The 21,544-nt window shown below is 43.2% G+C and overlaps 1 protein-coding gene across 1 annotated transcript in view; it reads right to left on the bottom strand.

Moving 5' to 3' along the window:
* Nucleotides 1-382: 382 nt before the first annotated feature.
* KCNH5 (potassium voltage-gated channel subfamily H member 5) overlaps nucleotides 383-21,544 on the bottom strand; it is a 154,462-nt gene continuing 133,300 nt past the window's right edge. Inside the window, exon 11 of the mRNA XM_010712032.3 lies at nucleotides 383-14,067. Within this exon, the coding sequence (XP_010710334.1) occupies nucleotides 13,120-14,067 (948 nt within the window). The 3' untranslated portion in view covers nucleotides 383-13,119. The remainder of the gene's footprint in view (nucleotides 14,068-21,544) is intronic.

Below are 21,544 nucleotides of genomic sequence, written 5' to 3'. Positions count from 1 at the left end.
GCACTGGTACCATCACAAAGCCCATAGGATCTGGGTCAAAGCCATGGCAGGGAACAGGAAAAACTCCACTGATTTCCACATGCTTTTTTTTCTGGGCCAAAGCATAGAAACAGCCATTGTTTCATGAACATGTCACCAACGTTGTGTGCAAGAGAAGTGGTCACCAATGTTGTGTGCAAGAGAAGAAGTGGCACGTTGGCACACGGGAAATACTTCTGCCTGTACCCATCCTCCCAATCTTCATTTTTCACTTGGAGTGACATGAACATAGGATTATTATTTTTTTTTGGAAGTAAAGTTATGCCTTTAAATCAATCCAAATGGAACGCCTTATGACAGGAAAGGCTATGAACAAATACTTACAATCCATTTAGATAAAATATTCTCTCTTCCTCCTAATTTGCCACGGGGGTGGGGAAGAATTAAATGCAACAAAATGTTATGGATGAGATGGCTGTGCTCGGCTCAGCTTGATTTATTTCCTGTTGCCTTCAGGCTAGTGAGGGGGAAGGCAAAACGTTGTACCTATTGTTCTGTATTCAAGCTCTATTCTAACAATAGATCGGAGTGCCTTCCCCACCCCCAAGCCTCTAAAAATAAGATTATACTTTGCTCATTAATTCCAGCAAACTCTGCTCTGCTTTGGCCAGGAAAGCAGCACTCTCATTTCTGTGGTGCCAGAGCTCATGACAAGCAACAACACACAAACACAAGGTCAATAAAATGCACTTTTTATTCTGTATCAATGAAAATATAGCCACATGTAAATAAAGACGTGTGGAAAAAAAAAAATAAAATCAAAGTTGATCCTCCCTGAAGAAGTACAGTTCATTGTGCTAAAACCCATAATCCTTTGGGTTAGAAACAGTTGTCTGCCAATGCTTTTAAAGTGACCCACATTTTCCTTGTTGTTGAAATTTAGCAAACAGAAAAAGTGCAACAAGAAACTTTGCTACGGATTAACCAATGTGCATTGACCACACGTGGCAATGTCCAGGAATGACAGAACCATCACCTCCCACCAGAGCATCCCCATGGTCCCTCGTGGGCAGGCAGGTGAATGGTCAAGGAGCCCCCATTCTGCGTGAGCTGATGGATGGGTCTCAGTAGAAGGATGGTCCTTCCTTGATGTCATTCATGATCGCTTTGTGAATTTCCGATATGGTAGCAGAGGTGCATTCCTTCTGTAGCTATTCAGTTTCAAATGCTTTTTTTTTTATGGTTTTGTTTTGTTTTGTTTTCCTCTCCAGGTTTTTATAAGCTTCCTGCTGTCAAAATACAGTTCTTAATTGTTTTTGTAGAAATAATCCTGAAGGGCAGAGGCATTTAAAATCCTCACAAATCCTCAGTATATTAACAACAGCAAAAAGGATAGCTGGGCTGTTCAAAAATATCACCAGTAACACGAGTGCCGTCTGCACTGGCAAGTGTACAAACAGACAGCAGTAAGTAGTAACAAAAGAAACATCATCTGAGCAATAACCCATTCCCTCCACTTCTCCCAAAAAAAAAGTTTTCACAAAATATTTCTCCTCCCTTCAGTCCAGTGTCTGTGAATCACATACATTCAAAAGCTGCAGTTACTCTGTAGGCCAGTTTTTCCAAGATGAGCTTTTAAAACCAGTTGTTTTGCCCAATTTCTCTGTAACAGTGTCACAAATGGGATTATCCGGGTGGTGCCTTTTCTGCTAACTGATCACCTTGAAACGTGAAAGCGAAACTAAGGACCTAAGGGTAAAAAGAGGTTTTAAAGCCCATTACACTCCTCTGAACTAATCCTCCCTTGGGAAGAAAGTCCTGCTAATTTCAGTGGAACCACTCTCACAAACCAAGGATTAGTGTCACAGGATGGGCCCTGCTGGGTGCTCAGGGATGCTGAGTGAGATGTCACAGCAGGAGCGCTGGGCTGGCAATGCACAGATCCCAAGGAAAGGGAAAACCCCACACCTTGGCCACACAAAGGCATTACAGCAGGGAAGGAGATAGGAAGGAAGGCTGGGGTAGGTGCTAAGCACAGACTGCAGGTTTTGTAAGAGTGAGCTGGGGTGGTTCTAGGTTCAGCCTTTCCCCATGCAAATCAGAGGTATAGAAGCTCCTGGCTCAGCTTAGAATCATTAAGGTTGGAAAAGACCACAAGATCATCTCATCCAATGGTCAACCCATTGTCATCATGCCTACTAAGCCATTTCCACATTTTCAGTTGTCATTCAGGGGGAGGAGGAAGCCTAGGAACAAAATCTAGAAAGTTCTGATAGTAGTGAGGTGCTCTGTGATGACAGTGGTTGGCTTAGGAAAGTCTCCACCTGCCACCAATGGTGTGAATAGCCTGAGCATGCTGTGCTGTGTGGGGATGCCACCACCATACAATCCTGGCACAGACAAAAAACCATCCCCAGCCCTCATCCTCCTTTCCTCCCAGTTCACATTCCTCAGATTTTAATTCCTCTAAGAGCCCAGAATGACTTAATTATCTAAAGGTGAGTGGGAACTCATAAGCATTTCAAAAGGATGGAGGAGGCAGATGTGGCACTCCATGGAGCTGGGAATTCACCCTTCAAAGCCTGGTTTGGGGAGGGTGCTACACTTCATGAAGCTCTGTGCAAGCTGCTCTGCCACTGCACAATGCTATGCTCCTACCTCCTATGCGTCTGGATGTGAAGAAACCCAAAAGGAATCAAACATGGAATAGTTTGGGCCATGTCTGGGCCAGCATCACCCAGTGCACAACCCCCTGCCTCTGTCACCATCCCTCTCCATGGCAGCAATGCTAACTTTATTTTTAACTGTTCTTCTCCCCAGAGAGAGTTTGCACAGCTGATGTACATTTGTGGCTTGTATGAAGACATTCTAGACAGTCCTGAATTTTGAGTAGTTAATTTGTACGGAGATTACTGACAATTCAGACACTGAGAATAAGTCATCTAGATTCAAATATATATTAATTATAAAGTGCCCTTTCCCCTGATTGGTCCTGATTTTATGGAGATTTACCTAGCTATCCTAAGCTTCAAACACATTCCTCTACATTTTTGACAACATTTGGCATGCTTTTTGTAGGGCATGCAATCTTGGATACATTTGCATTAGACAAGGGATGGAAATTAGAATTCCAGTACCACTAGTTCTTGGCTTTCAGAAAGCTCAATCCATACCAGAAATCCATCCTGGTGCCTCAGACCTGGGTGAGAGTTAGAGAAACTAGTGGAATAATCATTCCACTTAATAAGAATTCTTACACAGGATGCTCCAAGTCTGAAGGTACTTACCTTCCAAATGAAGAACAGTGTTTAGAAGATCTGCTTAGATCCCCTTACTGTACCACTGAGCCACTGGCTGGTGTTTAAGCAGGACATTTACAAATCAGCCCTAACTACAGCCCCTATTAGCATATTATTTCTTCCGAACACAAATAGGAAAACAGATAATTATCTCATTAGATCTGCTAGGGCAGCATAACTTATTAAATCTGCCTGTTTCTACAAGCTAATAGGTAGCCTAATAACCTTGACAAGAGAAAGAAAAAAAAAGAAAGGAGTCCGGGAAGGGAAGGGAAGGGAAGGGAAGGGAAAGGGAAGGGAAGGGAAGGGAAGGGAAGGGGGGACATAAAATACTTTGCTTCAGATCATGCAGCTTTCAAAGCATGTAGAATTGAGCACAATCTCCTCAGCTGCAGTTGCTCGTAAAAGCCCCAGCCAGTTGTGGGCTTCTGTCATGCTTAACACCAGCAAATAGGTATGTAAAGTTTATGAAGCATATCATGGCCAAATGCACGTGCAATGGGTTGCCACATGCCTCCCAACAATACTACTGCACAAAAATGTGCAGGCAGATCTCAGAGCTTTGGACAGGCACAAGCATTATTTTTACTACTGGGACATTGTCCTTAAAAATTTGGTGACCTCTCCACCTCCCCTGCACTCTCACAAGCTGCAGGTTTTCTGTTTGCTCCCATTTCCCTTACAGGACTACAGATCTCCTAAGAGCAAACGATCAATAATCAGCAAGAAGCAACAAAGGGAACACACCTATCCAAAGAGAAAAATGAGAAACACTACAGCATGAGCTGTAGGAACAGCTTTGAGGCTGTCAAACTAACAACAAGGGAAACAGATAGAGGTTAGTAGTGAAATCTGTCTGTGCTGGTATAACAGTGCTAACTGTTGTGCTGGGAGAGATGTATTTTGTGTGCCAATTTGGTGAGAAAGCTGATCAGCCCATTCTGCACTTCACAGGCCTGAATTCCCCTCGTCTGAGTAGAGAGATTTTATTGGGACAGCTGAAAGGTACATTTACAGAGTTGCTTTGCACTTCAGTGCTAATGAGCTTTTTCATTGGTATTAATAAATTCTACCGCTCACATATTTAGCATTCCTCTGGCATTTGTTGCCAGATAAATCCTTTATTGTCTTTTTGGTTGCTTGCCCAATTCCCACAAGGCAGATTTTAAAAACCCAAATCCTGCCTTATTGCTAGCTGCTGTCTCTCCCACTCAATAAATTGAATTTACCACTTGATAGAATTATGCAGCTGGTGGCACTCAGCCCTTCCCTTAAGTAAAAAATGTAGCTGGGAACTTACAGAGCACCAAGAGGTGGTAGCAAGAGCTGGAAGGTGCCATTGCATCCTTGCACCCGTGGTCCTTTCCTATCAGCTGCATCATGGGAGCACCACAAAGAACAAAAATACACTTTCGCTCTTTATTTCAGAAGAAAGACTTTCACACTGATGTATGGGTGATCCCAAAAGCAGGAGCTCCAGAAGTTCAGTGGTGGTTTTAGCATTCAAAAGACAGGTTTAAGCAACATGTGTAAGTGACATTTCAGCTCTGTAACTTTTAAGTACCATCTGACTGAGCTTGTCAATAGTACCAGAACTCTTAATTATATCTAGAAAGAAAGGAAAAAAAAGAAGCTGTGGCCAAGCAGCTTTTGATGATATAAGTGAAGGCAGCAGTAATTAATCCTGCAGGGACAGCAGAGGAATAATTAGAAGCAGAACACAATTTCTTTTTTTTTTTTTGCTTTAGAAGAAAACTCCTTTTTCCATGAGAGCGTGGGCAAGACACTTAATTTACAGTCTGAACTGTGACCTCAGACTAAAGGTCCTGAGAGCAACCTCAAGTGGTCCATCATCCTGAAAGTGAAGTGTATGGCGTTGCTGCTCCTTGCTGGCTTACAACAAGCCATACACACCTAGGTTCTAGGAAAACCAATAACAACAGAGAAAAGAGGTGAAACAAATCAGGTAATTCTTCTGAAGACAAGTCCAGGACAGGAAAGCACTTGAGCATCCCTGCATAACTCACAAGGAAATGATGAGCAGAGCCCTAGGGTCGGCTGGAGGAAATGAAGAAGACCTTTAATAGCACTGCATGGCATCAGTTCAAAGTGCTGCCAGTGCTGAATTTCAACTAAGGTGTAACTGCAGGAGGAAAACAGAGAAAAGAGTCACAAGTGGCAGATATTGGACTGAGCATGAAGCTGGTGTCTCATTTGAGTTCCCCTTCTCATTAGAAGGGCTCATTAAAAAACATTAGCACTACAGTCCTCGCCATCCCGATGGGACACTACAATATTCAAGACTGCAAATAAGTGCCCTTATATAAAATATTATATAATATAAAACAAAAATTAAGGTTTGTTTAATAAAATAATGTACTGAGAATGGAAGAAGGTTTGTCTTGGTGTGCTTGATTTATTTGGAAACTCGATGCTAAGCTGTGGTTTGGAAAGGATTTTGTGAGTAACTTTGCAAGACAGCATGGACACACAGAGAGTCAGAGTGTTTAGAAAAGCAGTTTTCCAGTTAAACCTAAAAGGGCCACTTGGTAATATCACACCAAGAGAACAGGGGATGAGCTTAGGAATGGGGCTGGAGTAGGTTCTAGGGATGTGCGTGGGCCTCACAGATGTTGCCAGACCCTACGGACCCTACGGCCAGACCCAGCCTGTTTGAGCAATGAGTGGTGTCAACATGCTGACAATGAGAGCAGAAGGCTGAATTCAGAGGAGTAAGAATAACCCACGGATCTCTGCCAATGCAACACTGAAAATCAGCTCAAATGCTACTGATTTTTTTTTTTTTTAATGGCATTTCTAGAGACCACAATCAACTTTCAATGGGCTGGGGAAGAGTCTGGAAGAGGGAGTTGATGTTGCAGAAGTATCTGTCTTAGTCCACTGCTTCCAGAAACTGCATGGTCACCAAGACATTTTTCTCAGCATTTGGCACTGAGTGTGGATGTTACTGATACCAAGTAAAGGGTTTAATTCATTTAAATGGTGTCGTTTCAGAACATGCCAAATTTCTCTGGTGTCTGCTTGATAAGTATCAGCTTTCAGAAGCACTTTTTACCTTGAAAATTGACAACACATTCCTCAATAAGTTTATATTGAAAACTGGAAGATAATGAGACGTAACCAAGAACTCTCATATTTCACTTCCCATTTGTGCTACTAAAACCTCCAGAAACACCAATGATACAAAAACACAGCTCAGGCAGGACTGCTGGGAAATTCTTTGGTCCTGTTCAAAGTAGCGTCAGCTTCAAAGGCAGAGCCCATATGCTGTGATGACACATAGTCCATAGAACTTTAGGAAACAGGACCCTGCCAGCTTCCAGATAAATAAATTACAAAGCACCAACAGCTACTATACAGAGACTAATAAAAAATAACTTCAGCAACATGTGACCATTTGTGGACCCTCAATCTTTATATCCTTTCTTCCCTCTCTCCTCTCTCCCCATGTTGCACAGTACGGAGCCAGGGCTCTGCTCAGTCTGGGCAATCACCTGATGGTCGGTCACTCTCTACTTTGGAAGCTCTCCAGCACATATTTTCCCTCTGTCGGACTTTTCCAAGACTGAGCCTCTTTCCACAGCACAACACAGCCCAGCTATGAGACTCCTAGCATTCTTAATGCTCCATGGCAGGCAAAGATCCCAAATAGATGGCAGCCTTACACTATCCAAAAAGTGATGGGTGATTCCCATCCACACCTTGCTATTGCATGAGAGCATCACAATAGCCATATACCCTGGAAAATGAGGGTTCCTGGAGTATCATACAAAGGTATCGGAGTAAAAAGTTAAAAATCTGATCACCACTGGCCAAGAACCAAGCACCTGAGTGTTCTTAGGGAGCTGTCTCAGCAACTTAGGAGCTGTACGCTTTGTTTCTGGTTGCATGCTGAGACATTTCAATTTTCCCTGTATTAAAGTGCCTCTGTGATGGAAAGATGGTAAGTGGTTTCTTTTAGGAGCACCTTTTCATACAAATGGGATCAGGCTGGGAGCTTGAGTTATAGGCTGGATTCTCTTAACCTACCCTCCAGCAGCCTACAAATCAAGTGTCTAATCTGAACTCGTTACTCTACTGTAAGTGGTTAGAGACTGACACCTCTGGAGCACAATTTATTCCACCTGTCTGAAACACCTGACTCAAAAGGGCCAGATCTGCCTCTACTGCAAATGGGCAGGAATATACACCTATGATGTGTCCATACATCCTTGGCAGGCAGGCAGAAACATACTTTGCCATTGATGACTGTGAATTGAATCTGCTCTGGCCCAGATAACTTACAGGCATGTCACTGGGGTGGCTGATCCCAAGCTAATACAAAGTCCTTTTTATAGAGCTTTTAATTAAGGCTAATTGACATATTTGTGGCGGACAGCCAGTGACAGAGTGGGTGCACACCAACAGCCTCAGACTGTGGGCCAAGCAAGCTTACATCTCTGAACAGAAAACCACGAGGAAATATACTGCCCCAGATACCTGAATCCAGCTGCTTTGCAACAGGAGGCACATTAACATAACATATGGGCTGGACAAGCCCTTTTTGAATGGTTGTATCATCTGAATATTCAAAATCAATATAAGTCATCTGTCCCATAGCACAGCACAAGGTCAATTTTCTGTACTATTAAATGCACCCTTAGGAAGGATGATTTTATTCCTTTTGTCATTTGTTGGGTATCACAACGTTGATCTTTGCACAATATTCTTTATGTCAGTATGAACATTTCTTGCTTTTCTGCCAGAAAAAGCAAGACATTTTTTTCTTCTTATCTATTTTAGCTCCATTCAGCAATTTGTTTTAAGAATGTATTCTGTTTTGCATCTCAACACATTAAAAACAATAAAAAAATAATCAGAGATCATGTTAGTTGCTTGTATGAAAAAAAAGGGGAAATGACAAAACCTATTCTCAGATGTCAAAGTGCAGTCTGATCAAACCTTCCTTCTCTGTGGGCACCATAGGAAGGTGCTCTGGTGGCACAGACACAGGTAAAGAGTGTGGCCATCCAGATAAAGGACTGCATCAACTCTTCTACTTCCTTCCTTAAATTCCCTAAAGGGAATCAGTGCAGACACACAAGTGCCAAAACAAATGCAAAATACTGCTATTTAACTCTCACAGCTCAGGATTGGAGTCACAGAGCACAGGGTACCATTATGAGATGTTTTTCTCCAAAGGAACCCCATTTAAACATTCCCTATCAACTATGTTGGCAGCAAGATTATAAAGCACGACAGATCTATGGACCTGAAGACACGTGTTAACACAAGCTTCTGCTACAAAAAAAGAATCAAATAAAGAATCAGATACAGCCTGCTAAAAACAACTGTAACAAAATCTGTAAAAGCTCTCTTCCTTAGGAAACTATTTGAATGCATTTTTTAAAAATTGGGTATTGCTTTGATGGCACTTCACTTAGGAAAAATATTTAACAAATAGTCATCTGTCCAATTCTGACATCCAAAAAGATAGGTTTGGGTTTTCCAAATGCTCTAAACCCAAGTAAGAAAGCATCAAGTCACTGTAATGCATCCCACTTCCTCCTCCTCACTCCCAAACTGCACATTAAACCTTAGGCTTTTGTGGATTTTTTCCTTCCAGCTCAGGATGTCTTTTTCCCAAAAAAGCCTGCAAGCTCTTTTATGAACACATCTCTCCTGTGACCCATGCAAATGATGAAGTCTGCACGACAGTCTCAGTTACTTCCAGATTGACTGCTCATTGCTTGCAAATAGTGCAACATTAATTCTGCAGCCAGCAGTTCTCTACAATTGTCCTGGAATCCAAAACACACTGCACGGTCCCATACGTTCATCAGATTCAAACTTCAGCTCACACCTGTGTAACAGGATTGCCTTCCCCACGGTAGTGAATGAAGACTCAGTTTGGATCTAGCAATGAATCCAAACATCAGCGCCAGCAGCTTCAAATCCCTACAGTTGTGCTACTTCTGCAGAACAGGGAAAAGAAAAAATTGGCAAAGCTTGTCACTTCCAGAGCCAGCTCTGCTCTAACCCCTGTCCCCTGGCAAAGACAAAAACACAGAAAACAGGACGTACAAATACAAAATCAGAAGAACTGAGGGATACTTCCCTTCTATATCTCCACTACAATAGTTATTTTTTCAGCTACTAGCCAGAAGTGCTGTTCTATCTCATATAGGTAGTATTACACAAAAATGCTATTTGAAGTATTCTAGTACATATGCCTCAGAAAGTGTTTACACGTTTTATTTCTATTCATACCTTATCCAGAAAGATAAAATCCACTTGTGTGTGGGTAAAATGCTTGGAACACACGGAGCACACTGTATGTGCTATGAACACCACTACCAGACGTGGCAGGAACATCTGTACATGTATGCAGCTCTTACAGGAAAAGAAAGCATGCAGCGGAGAGCTCCCTGCATGGCAGCACATGGCTGCTGGCATAGGTGGAAGGGACACTTGTGGTCCCTTATTGCATGAATATAGGCGGTTGCTTTGAGTGAAGCCTGAATGCAACATGGGACTCATGCCTCTTGAACAGGAAAGGGACGCTCCAGCTGACAGTGTGCTGGATCACACCATGCACTGCTGTTAGCAGATGGGAAAGCTGAACAAGTGCCCCGGTAACAACTCCATGAAACAACGCGTTATGCTCCAAAATGCTTCAGAACTGTATTTGCAGCACAGCAGCAACTGGAGTTGAAGCTCCAGCTGCATCCCCAGCACACAGAGCTCATCTGCAGAGAGAGTTTCTGTTGTCTGCAAGACACCCATTACACTACTGACTGAGCAAGGCACCAGCCAGTTCCACTGAACTTGCAATAGACAACACTAGAATATCAGAGTCAGAGCAAAGTGACCCAGGAAATGCTGCATTTGTTTCAGGAATTTGCTATTTTACATTATTTATAGTGTTTCAACCAGTATAGTTGCACTTGAACTGCAATAGACATTCCGGGCTAAAATAATTTTCAAGGTTAGATTAATCCTATTACATGATCTCTCATTGTAAGGTGGCACAAAGTTACATTTGACTTGCAAGATAAACTGAAACAGAGATCCCTTTGCATGCCATGCAGTTCTAGCTAGAGTTAATATCAGTTACAGAGAAACAGAAAAAGTCCTTCACAAAGGCAGAGGAATGCCATTAAGGCTAAAGCTTTCTAACAGAGTCATCCCTACCACCCCACCAGCTTTTTCAGGGCATACTCATGCATGCAAGGGACTTGACCCAACCCCAGCCCAAGCAGCCACGTGGCTCAGCTATTGACCGGGCAGTTCTGGGCAAAGGGAGGTAAGCTGCTGTGTGTCTGGCTGAGCCACAACTCCAGCCAGGCAACAACAGCCACCTCTTCAAAACTTGGCACTTAAGTTGTACCCCCCAAGGTCCGTGCATGCTCCAGCAGCCTGCAGCAACCCTGTAACTCCTGAACGCTGCAACCCTGCAACTCTATCAGAGTACCAGGGGAAGGTTTAGAGCAGGACTCAGAAAGTTCTGTTCTGTGAGTGCAGATTGTCCCTGCTGACCAAAGTGTGGCTGCAGATTTGTACTTGTGTCAGAAGAGCAGCTGCAAAGTACAGCTGCCCTACTTGACAATGGCACCTGCAGCGGCAGAAAGCATGATGAGCAGGCAGGCTAAACCAGCCTTTGAGAAAAGCTGTCCCTTTCAGTGTCCCTTTCAGATTTTACTTTTTTCTTTTTTCTTTTTTCCTTCTTCCTATAATTCCCTGAAGAAAGAAACTGAAAGACAGGCAGAAATGGGCCAGAAAGGAATAACAAAAGAGAAAGATCACTGTCGTCTTTCCATGAGCTGACATAACAGAAGCAATGGCTTCTTTGGCTTTTTTAGGATCTTTTTTGTAGTTTATGGGTTTGGATTTCATTGTAGCAGGTATGATCTCCCAAAGATGCAGGTTCCTAATTGCCACTACTACAGATGTTGTTGGTTTGTTGGTTGTTTTTTGTTGGCTTTGGATTTTTTTGGTTTCTCAAGAAGTCATCTAGTTCAACTTAGTTTGCTTATGTGAAGTAAAATATCTGGTAAGGATGCCCACTGATTATAAACATGCCTTTTATTTTCCTGATTGATAGTGATGCCTTGTGGCTGGTACACATTTTACCTGAGGCACTTCTGAAAACATGGGACTTCAATGCAAGAGGCCATTGAAGTGTGGTAGAGATATCCTTCTCTGAAAGAGTCACTACCCTCTGCTATGCCACCAGTAGATCTGCCATGATGGCCTCTTCTGCTGTCAGCACTTGCCTACTTAAATTCTCACACAGTGCAAAGAGGCAAAAAAAACCCCACCATACCCAAGTGTAGACTCAGAGTCCAAGAGTTCAGCTCCCAGTAGCAGAAAAAAACAGGGTCAAATGCAAAAGCATGCCCTGCAAAGTTATCACAAAGGGCAATGCATCAGCCTAAGTGGCAGAGATGGAGGCTGAGCACAGATCAAGAATGGAAGATGCTGACGGGAGCCAGCCAAGAGGAAGGTCAAAGCACCTAAGACAAACCTACTGGCCTTAATATGCCTAACAACTGGTGGGGTGGGCGCAGAGAGCTTGTGCTCAAATCTGAACATCCCATCCACCAAAACCTTCATCAAGTCCAAGGCAAGAAGGACTTCTTCCCCACATCACGCCCACCAGTCTCCTACCACAACATCATCTGAGTGCCTGAGGCAAAAGGAATTTCACCATCACCAACTTCCCATCCTGCCTGTTGATTTTCTCTCTTTCTCAAAGGTAGCTTCAGATGGATAAACAGTGTCAGAAAAGAGAGTGTAAGGGGATTCACTGCAGCCTTTTAACTTCCCAAATCTGCTCCTGAGGCTCCTGAGCAGCTGAAGCACGACTGCTTTCTCCCTTGCTCAGACCTCATTCAAAGTCGTTTTGCCAGAGGCAACAAAGGGGACAGAGGGAGAGCAACCTCAGAAAAACGGGACATCCTAATGAAGATACTGACAGAAGCGGACACCATCGCCAAGTGCTGCAAAGAGAATCTACATAATGTCACTCTAACTGTTCAGTAAAAACTGCATCAATAAAAGGAGGCTTTTCAGAAAGATGTTACCCCCAAATAGACAGGGTGTGCAGCTGAGAGAGCTTCTGATTGTTGCATTTCATTACATATATCACCATTACTATGTCTTACTTACGATGTTAAAAGAGCAGAAGGATACTTGAAAGAGAAGGCTGTGCATGCACAACATCCACATGAATAAATTCCAGTGATCTACTTCAGCACCGAACATGGCGCCCTTCCCTGGCAACTGAGCTGAGCCCACCCTTTAGGAGGAGTAGGGGGACTTCTTACCAAATATAGAGTATATTGTAGTGGAATGATACCAGGAAATGGTGCTACTTGAAGCCTGAACATGTCTTCCATGTCACATTAACGTACTGCCTAACTTGGCAGAAAAGACAGTGAGGAAGTAAAAGCTCAATTCACCCAGCCTGAGATCAAAACTGTCATGGCAATATTGGCAGGTTAGACCCTGATTCTTTAAATAGTACATTGCCTTTGTTAAACAAAAGTCGTTCTTTTATTACATAATAGAGATTATAAATAAATGTAAAGTGTGCATGCAGTCAACTGCATATTATACAAGCAATATCTATGTTAATAATTGTTTTCTTTGGCAGGCCAGAATCCAGCTGGACATGCAATATTTACATATCAAAATCCTTGGTGTGTTCAAGTCATATTGGATGCAAGTGAAAATATATATGTATATATATTTACCTTATACACACACCTATATATGTATAAAGGTATATATACACCTCTGCATATATACTGTATACATATATACACATAGGTATATGCTAAAAGTGGATTTCATCTTTTTCTGATTCAGGTGATGCAGGCCTTGAAACACTAAAAATATCCTGGCAAGGTATCTGGGGGGGGCGCTGGGGTGACAAATGGGATGTGGGGGAAGAGACCTGGGGTACGTTCTTTTCAGACAATATTTTTAAAATTTCTGCCACCTGCTTCTCAAGGGCAGCCATCCTGCTGCTTAGCAGCTGGATATCTTCTTTGAGTTCGTGCTTGACTTCCTGCAGCGTGGTTTGTAAGGCCTGCTCAGGAATAGGGTAGAAAGGATGCCTAGCATCAGCCTGAATGGGGCTGTGCTCCAGGGGGCTGCGAGTCTCACCGGCTTTATCCAAGCGAAGGTCACTTTTTGTTATTCCACTGTCACAAGAGTCTGTTTTCCTCAGTGGGTTTTTATTTACACCGTTCTCTGAGTCGTTGCACTTGGGGTCCTCAGAGAGCAACCCCATCGACTCAGCCTTTGTGACGTTGTTCCAGTCTTCCTTCTTCTCCTCGTGGGTCCCCATCGTGTTCTTCAGTCGAAGCCACCCTTTCCCATTTCCATTTTTCATCCGCATGGGGCTGTTCACTTTGAGACACTTTTGATCTCCGTTCCCGTTGGGCTTGAGCTCCATTGCATCCCTGTTGTTCTGCTTCACCGCCTCACTGGTTTTCACGTAAGCCAGGGACGTCTGGATGGGGGTGATCTGAGACACGGTGACCACGCTGGTGCCTGTGATGGAGGCCCCATTCTGCACGCTCCGACTTTCCACCTGAAGCTGGTTCCTTTCTGGGTCGATGTGGCTTGAGCCTTGATTCCTCATCTCCTTTTGCTGTTTGAACTTCTGAAAGAGTTTCCGCACAGGGTGGTCCACAGGAATGCTCAGTGTCACCTCATTCTTCTGGCGCATGCGCTCCTCTTCTTCCTTCTTGACATCGCTGATCTTCCTGAAGATGATCTACAGGGAACAAACCCAAAACAGTCAGTACCCACAGGACACCAACCACAACAATGCAGCACAAGATAAGTGGCAGATGGAGAAATAGCACAGTCCTATCTGGGTAAAGATAGTTCTTCCTTTCTATCTCAGTGTCCTATAGTGAATTACAATGGTGTTGATCAAGGGTGGTGACACAGTGGAACAGATTGCCCAAGGAGGTTGTGGATGCCTCATCCCTGGAGGCCTTCAAGGCCAGGCTGGTTGTGGCTCTGGGCAGCCTGGTCTGCTGGTTGGTGACTCTGCACATGACACTAGATGATCATTGTGGTCCTTTTCAACCCAGGCCATTTTGTGATTCTATGATTCTATGATCAAAACACAGTAACCTCAGATATATGCTACTGCATAGACACGCACTCGTGCACACACCATCTTTAAGGTACAGATTAAAAGTAAGTTTCGTCTGTATTTTTTGATGCAGAAGATATAGCCCTGAAGAACTAAAAATATCCTGATGTCAGGAGGAAAGAAACTGAAAAAAGGGAAGAAAGAAAGCAAACAAGAACCTGAATGCAGAGATCCGCACCTATCCATTACACTCACACTTATACCTGTTCTGTTGCTCTCTTTAGTGGAGATCAAAAGGAAATGGTAATTCAGCAGAAACTACACAGCCATAAGCATAACTCAGTGAGTACAACCTTTCAGAGACTGGAACATCCAAACATGTGCACTACTTCTTAGCTCTCCTTCTTGCTACTGATGTGGCAGTGGCCAGTGGGTGCAATTAGGTTCCCCATGTGCCACGTCACACAGCTTCACACAGCAGCACAACAGTTTATGTATCTAATATGTGTGGGTGTCCCAGGAGCACCGTAACGGGGCTGTGTGATTCTAACACCCAGCAATATCCACTGTCTCATGATGCTGTATGGCTCGGAGGAGGAAGGCATTTAATGCTGCAGTTGTTTCACTCCGCAGCAACGCTCTGTAGCAAAAGGAATGTGAGCACGTGGAAGGACCCAAAGAACTGCCACCTCAACCCTTCAAGTTGATTCTATGCTTGTTACTTATAAGTAAAGCCACATTTTCTGACTGCTTCTCTGCACCATGCTGTGCCAGGCCACGTGCCTTGGAAACATCAGAAGAGGGGAAACATCCTCTATGCCCTGCTCATTGGCCACAGCAGGCAGTGCCTGCAGGAGGATGGGGATCCTGCAGAGCTGGTAGTGCTTCCATGCCCCACACACCAGTTAGTATGGGGCTGGGAAAGCATCTAGATATCATCTATAACTTCCACTCTGCCACTTGTTTACAAAGACTAGAGCCACCAATAAACAGCAGAAACAACAGCATCATTTTTTTAAAATTTCATCTCCTAACACTTGCACTTCACTGAAAACTTTTCTTCCCCTGCAACCTGCCTTTGTATTTTTTTTTTCCATTTCTTGCTTCTCTCTTCTCTGTTGAAAACTTCTCTAGCCAGAGGTTATCTCCTTGTAGAGAATATAATTACCCGTGACTGCTGCTGCTGCCTTCTGTGGGAGAAAAGCCAAAACTTTGCTAATTTGACACAGTCTGTACTTCTCATTCCTGAAGCAGGCTCTTCCAAAAGCCAGGAAGTTACTGTCTTTTTCTATGTCAGAGGCTTGACCCTGAAGCACCGAGCCAGATATCACTTGGATGAGCTTAGCCCAGCAGCACAGGGTCAGCAGCAGTGCTGCAGTGCCTCAGCACAGGGAAGCTCAACATGGCCATGATGTGGGGACGGGTGACAGTGATTCAGTCTTAGTTGAGACTACTCAATATTGTCAGAACAAGTAAAAGAGTAAAGATATGCAGGCAAAGAACTGGGGAATAAAAAAAACGTAGGATGTGAATTCTAATAGTAAGGGTTATTTAGCAGCAACAGTGTTAGCCATATTAAGAATATTTTCACATGGTTGGATTTAATCCACTTCCACAGTGGTTCAACTGAAGTCACATCCAGATTAAATACGTTTACACAGCAACTTAATTCCATTAATGTCTAAGAACTATTGCTAGCTCTTTTTATCTGTAAATAAGTACAGAAAAACATCTCCTGCTGACATTCCTCAGTGACTTGAGTGAGGCTTATTTTCAAACCTTAAATTGGATGAGCTATTTCAGTTGTCCCTGACCCTTTTCAGAAAGGTTACGCTCAGGCCTGTCGAAACATATATCCCAGGAACAGGCACAAACCCCAAAGGAATTAATCAAAAGAAACCGAATTACCTGTGAGCAGAGCACATCTCGAGGAGTAAAGAACCACACTTGGGTCTTCTGGCAAGTGCTAAATTCAGTAAATGTGGTGAAGTGTAAGACTTCATTTCCTTTATGGATGGGATTGGGAAAGACCATCCCATACAATACCAATCCTGTTTCATGAGACCGAGTTCCCATTTTTCTTTCGTTTAATTATTTTAGGAAGGAGAGGAATGAGGATTACATTAGTTATTGAGCTGTCAAAGATTAAGCAAAAGTGAACTGATGGTCAGCCCCTCTCCCTTCCTTGCACATCACACTGAGAGGTAACTCACCATGTTGGTGACCCCAGCCCACCATCACTTCCAAAGTGACCTTCACAAGTCCTCTCATTCCATTTAATGTGGAATTAGTTGGTAAATCTATCATCTTTTCAGATGTTTTGAAATGCACCCATTTTCTTCTGTCTTTCTTTGTACCGGTAATGTGAAAATCATCCCTCCACAACCTTGTTCGATTTGCAAAGACCTCTCAGTAAGTGATTCCAAGGGCATGAATGAATTAAAGTACCCAAATTAATTAATCTTGAAGAATTGCAGTAAGTTCATGAAAGTGGCAAATATTGGACCACGGATCATTGTGTCCCGTTCCCAGAATGTCTCACTGCTGTTGTCAGTGGTGCACAATACATGACATTTCACAGAAACCTATAACAAAAGGGCAGCCAGTTGTCATGGTGACGAATACAGTGGGTGTGCAAGGAGGGAGGCAGAGGGGAAGCCACACGAGGTCGTTGATGCAAAGATTTTCCCAGTGATTAATATAGTCTGGGTACCCAGAATGAGACGTCCTACAACTGTGCCCAGTTTTCAAGGGAGGCTGAAGTTCTCTGTCCTAGAAGAACTGCCTGACTCAGCTCCAGAAGTGGGAACATGCAGCAGACATGACATTTCAGTCTCCCACATCTATGCAGGGCCATGAAAATAGAACAGGGAGCCCTCCCATTTGGCTGCATTGGGGCTGCGATTGTCTACTGACTTATATAGTACTTCATGGATAGGATGAAGAAGGTGTTGCTCACCTCTGAAATCTTTGCTCCAGAGATAACTGTTCTGTCTGTATTTAATGTCTTGAGATGTCCTCACATCTGGTCACTCATGACCTGGTGCATTTATTTAAAACACTGTGGGTTTGCACCTATTTAATACAAAAACACCATGGCAGACCCCCTCATTCACTGATGTGGCCCTGAAGACAACTACTCACTGTTCCCCTCCCTAGAAGCACTGGAAGTCAGATCAGAGAAATGATTGAGGTTAAGAAATTAGAAGAAATAAATAGGGCTCTGTGCCCTATTGCCAGTGATCCATCTGACAGCACAGGCCCAGAGTCATGCTGGAGAATGCAGCAGAGGGAACACAGACTGTACGAGTGGAAACTTCCCAAATAGATTTAGCTATGAAAATAGTAGAAACAAAGAAATTTTTATGGACATACACTCATCTTTTGACCACACAGAATGACTCAAGGCTCACTTGCAGCTGTCTGATACCCAAAGAGCAATCCCTTCACCAGTGTTCAGATCCCACTGGAGAGATTTGATCCTGTCCACATCCGACACAACTGCTTAATAATAGAACTGTCTTCCATTGCCTCTTTTCCAAGCCCTGTACCCTCCCATAAGGCAAGCATGCTTTGTAGGAGCTACATGCTGGGATTGTCCAGAAATGTGAATATGGACAGGTGATCTTTTCTTCTTTAACTAGCAACTGATTTTTATTATTTTTTTTTTTAGGAATTTAATTATTCTTGAGATTTCCTCCATCTCACAAGCTTAGCTGCAGCTGACAAATGGATTTCTTCTTGACAATATGACCAATAACAGACAAATACTGCAATCTCATATATTTAATTTCTTCATTTTCTCTGGGAACAATGCTAAACAAAACCCAACAAATACAACCAAAAATACTGAGAAGGGATGCTTAATTCATGTCTAGGCTGAACAACAGAAAACAAACTTTTATGAAGATGTTTGAAAAAAAACACTGTTGATTTCCACATCTTCGAGTGAATTGTAGAACAGTAATTAGTGTGTTTCTCATGCTAATGGGGGAGACGAATATGTGTCAGACCTGGAATTTTAACACAGGATAACCCAATCCATGCTGTGCTCAGATAACTGTGCCATTTTCCTTCCTAAAAACAAACTGCACCCAATTTCCAGAGCACAGGCCCTTGGAGCAGGGTACACTTACAGAGCCAATGCCTGCAACTGAACTCATCCTCCAGGAGCCACAGACAGCTGGGAGGCTATGAGTCATCTCACCTGCAGCTAGATGTTAAAACAGGTCAGACAATCTGCACCCTGAAACATCTGTTTGTCTCCTGTGCCTAAAAACTGAGCTTTGTGCCAGTTGCTCGGATGCAGACATCCTCTGCGTGACAGTAGGTAAGAAGTATCCCAGCCTTCCCTCCAGCAGTACAGGCGTCAGGGTTAGGAGCAGGCTTTGAAAATGCCCTCCTTTAAAGCTTTTGTGTCTGTATTATACCCTTCATCTGATGCTATTTTTACTCTCTGCAGCATGCTGGGGTTATGGCCAGTTGCCAGTTGGGATGCATTCCCCATCCCCCAGAGACCAGCCAGCCCTTCCAGATAAGCAGTACTATTTTAAAAGCTGAAGGGAGAGGATGAGAGATGACTGCACCAAGCCAGGCTGGTGGGTCCTACTGAGATCTTATGAAAAAAAAACAGGTGTTTTATCTGCATGGAGGGCTCAGACAAACCACTGGGGAACAAGGTAAGGGTACCAGGATAAGACAGGTGATGGCTGTGTCCCACATGCCAAAAGCTGCCGCTGTACATCAAGCCCTTTGCATTGAAAATATCATCCCAATCCCAGATGTGTCAAGAGGACAGATCATGCTCAAACCTCTCCCGCTGCAGAGGATGGTAATCACCAATAAATACCTTCTAGTGACTGCTCTGATGTGCACAGATGAGCTTAGAAGGCTTCATGCCTCAGCTCTTGAGGACAAGCCCTCTCTAGGAGCTTTGCCAACAGAGGGCATATCTGGAGATGCTCTTTATGGTATTAAAGCTAGCCCAATTTCTCACATGCAACTTTTGGTAAACAGGCTTGCTCCAAAAGCAAAGTGCTTTTTAAACCCAAGCAAGTCAAAGAGAACATGATACACTGACGATACATACTGGGCAACATGTTTATCAATGTAATTTTTTTCAGACACTAAATATTTTTAAATCCTAGTTTTTAAGATATTTTTTTCCTTTAAATTTATATTAATTAAAAATATACTTAAATTTAAAAAGTTTTACTGTTGAAAGAATCTACAAAAATGAATACATAGGAAATAATCTCAATTGAGTCCTTATATTTGTAATTAAATAGAAACTGGACCTCTGGGGCATGGGCTAGTGAAATGCACCTCAGTATTTGCTCTTCATTTGAAACTGAAGAGACTGTGAGCTTCATTTTGAGCCAGAGAAATCCAAATCACAGAATTGTTGGAGCTGGAAGGGACCTCTAAAGGTCATCTGGTCCAATTCCTCTGCAGTGAACAAGGACATCTACAGCTCCATCGGATGCTCAAAGCTCCATCCAGCCTGACCCTGGGTGTCTGCAGGGACAGAGCACCCACCACCCCTCTTGGCAACCTGTGCCAGTGCCTCACCTCCCTTATAAAAAAAAAAAAAAAATAGCATCAATTCCAACCATCCTTTGGGAAGGATCTAAAAACTGCTGGGTGGACCCATTCTCTCTGGACTGGTTTTTTGCCTTGAAAGCCTATTTCTCTTCAAGTTTCCTTCCCTTCCAAAACAGAGAGGACAATGGCAGCACTGCTCACAAGATGCATTTTTAGCTCTTAATACTAAGGACACTTTGGAGTAATGCCTCCTCCAGAGTCAGGACAAGACAAGGAGATTGGAGCATACAGGATGGGAAGACCAAGCCAGCAACACCCACTAAATCCAGCAAGGAGCACTGGCTCCAACTCATCTTCCAGTAACAGCATTTTGGTACTGGTTAGGCCTGTGTGGTGCTCTGCTGGCAGGAGTGTCTGCAAGCAGCATGATCAGAAGCTCTCTGCTGAGGATGACATGATGAGAAAGCTGGCAGGAACAGAGGGCAGCAGAAGGCACAAGAAGCAAGAGCAGAGATCAAAGTCAGAGCACCTCCTTCCAAATGCAAACTGCATTTAGGCCGCTTCACCTAATTTACTCCTGTAAATCTCCCTGTCCTCTTAGCTCACTTCATTAATCCACGCTCTGAGGAAGCACGATAGATGGCTTGAAATGATGGCTTTTTATTGTTCTGCTCTATACGCTCCTCAGATAGATAGCTTTACTTTGATGTGAAAATCTGCCTCAAAAACAAATTGCTCTAACAACGGCTTTAATTGCTCTCCAGTAAATTCTCCTTAATCCTCCTGTACCAGGAACTGTTTCTTTGTTAAACCACTACTCCATCTGCATGTGGGAAAGGAATCACTGTCCTTGGCTGGGCAGTGGGAATGACTGACTGCTGAGCAATTAGTTAATCTCTGGGATAGGAACGTTTCACTAAACAGTCTTTCATGCTGGATTTTGAATGAAAAGAAGATTTCTGTGGGTTACTCTGCTGGATGCTTGAAAGAAACGGTAAATAATAACCCTTCTGCTAATTTCAATGATCCTGACTTCACAGATATGGTTGTGTGCAAAAGCAAAACCTTGCTACGAAGCACATTTTAATTTTGCTATGGAGAAACTGTATTTATGCAGATTCCTTCTAAGCGATTACAGAATTGAGTTGTAACAGAGATGAAGATTTCCAATACAAATAACAAAGTGATGTCTTTTCAGGGCAAGAGAAGTTATTTCTTTGAGTTTGAAAAAGCACTTTCAAGGGAAATTTAATTACATTTTATGGGCAAGATAGGGGTAGATCCTTTCAGCATTGCTTAATATAGCAACTTCCCTAAAATGCTCTTCTAAAAAAGGCATGTGAAGAAGAGACTCTTCAGAAGAGCCCAACAATGGCCAAACTCCCAGAGCTCAAAACTTGGGAGACCTTGTAACTGCTTGCTCTGGTTCTAGAAATTGGATATTGTAGGTCAAACTTTAATCCAGTTCCATTTTGTGTTCACAATCAATTTGCATGACATCCAACTACTTTTGTGGAGAGACATCTACAAGACATCAGGCATGCTGACAGTCAGTCAGGCTGATCTGTATCTGTGAACAAGCGTGCATATTTAAACAGAGAGT

This window comes from Meleagris gallopavo, chromosome 5 (assembly GCF_905368555.1).
Source record: "Meleagris gallopavo chromosome 5, MGAL_WU_HG_1.1, whole genome shotgun sequence".
Lineage (NCBI taxonomy): Eukaryota > Metazoa > Chordata > Aves > Galliformes > Phasianidae > Meleagris > Meleagris gallopavo.
This window is presented reverse-complemented; position numbering and strand designations above follow the sequence as displayed.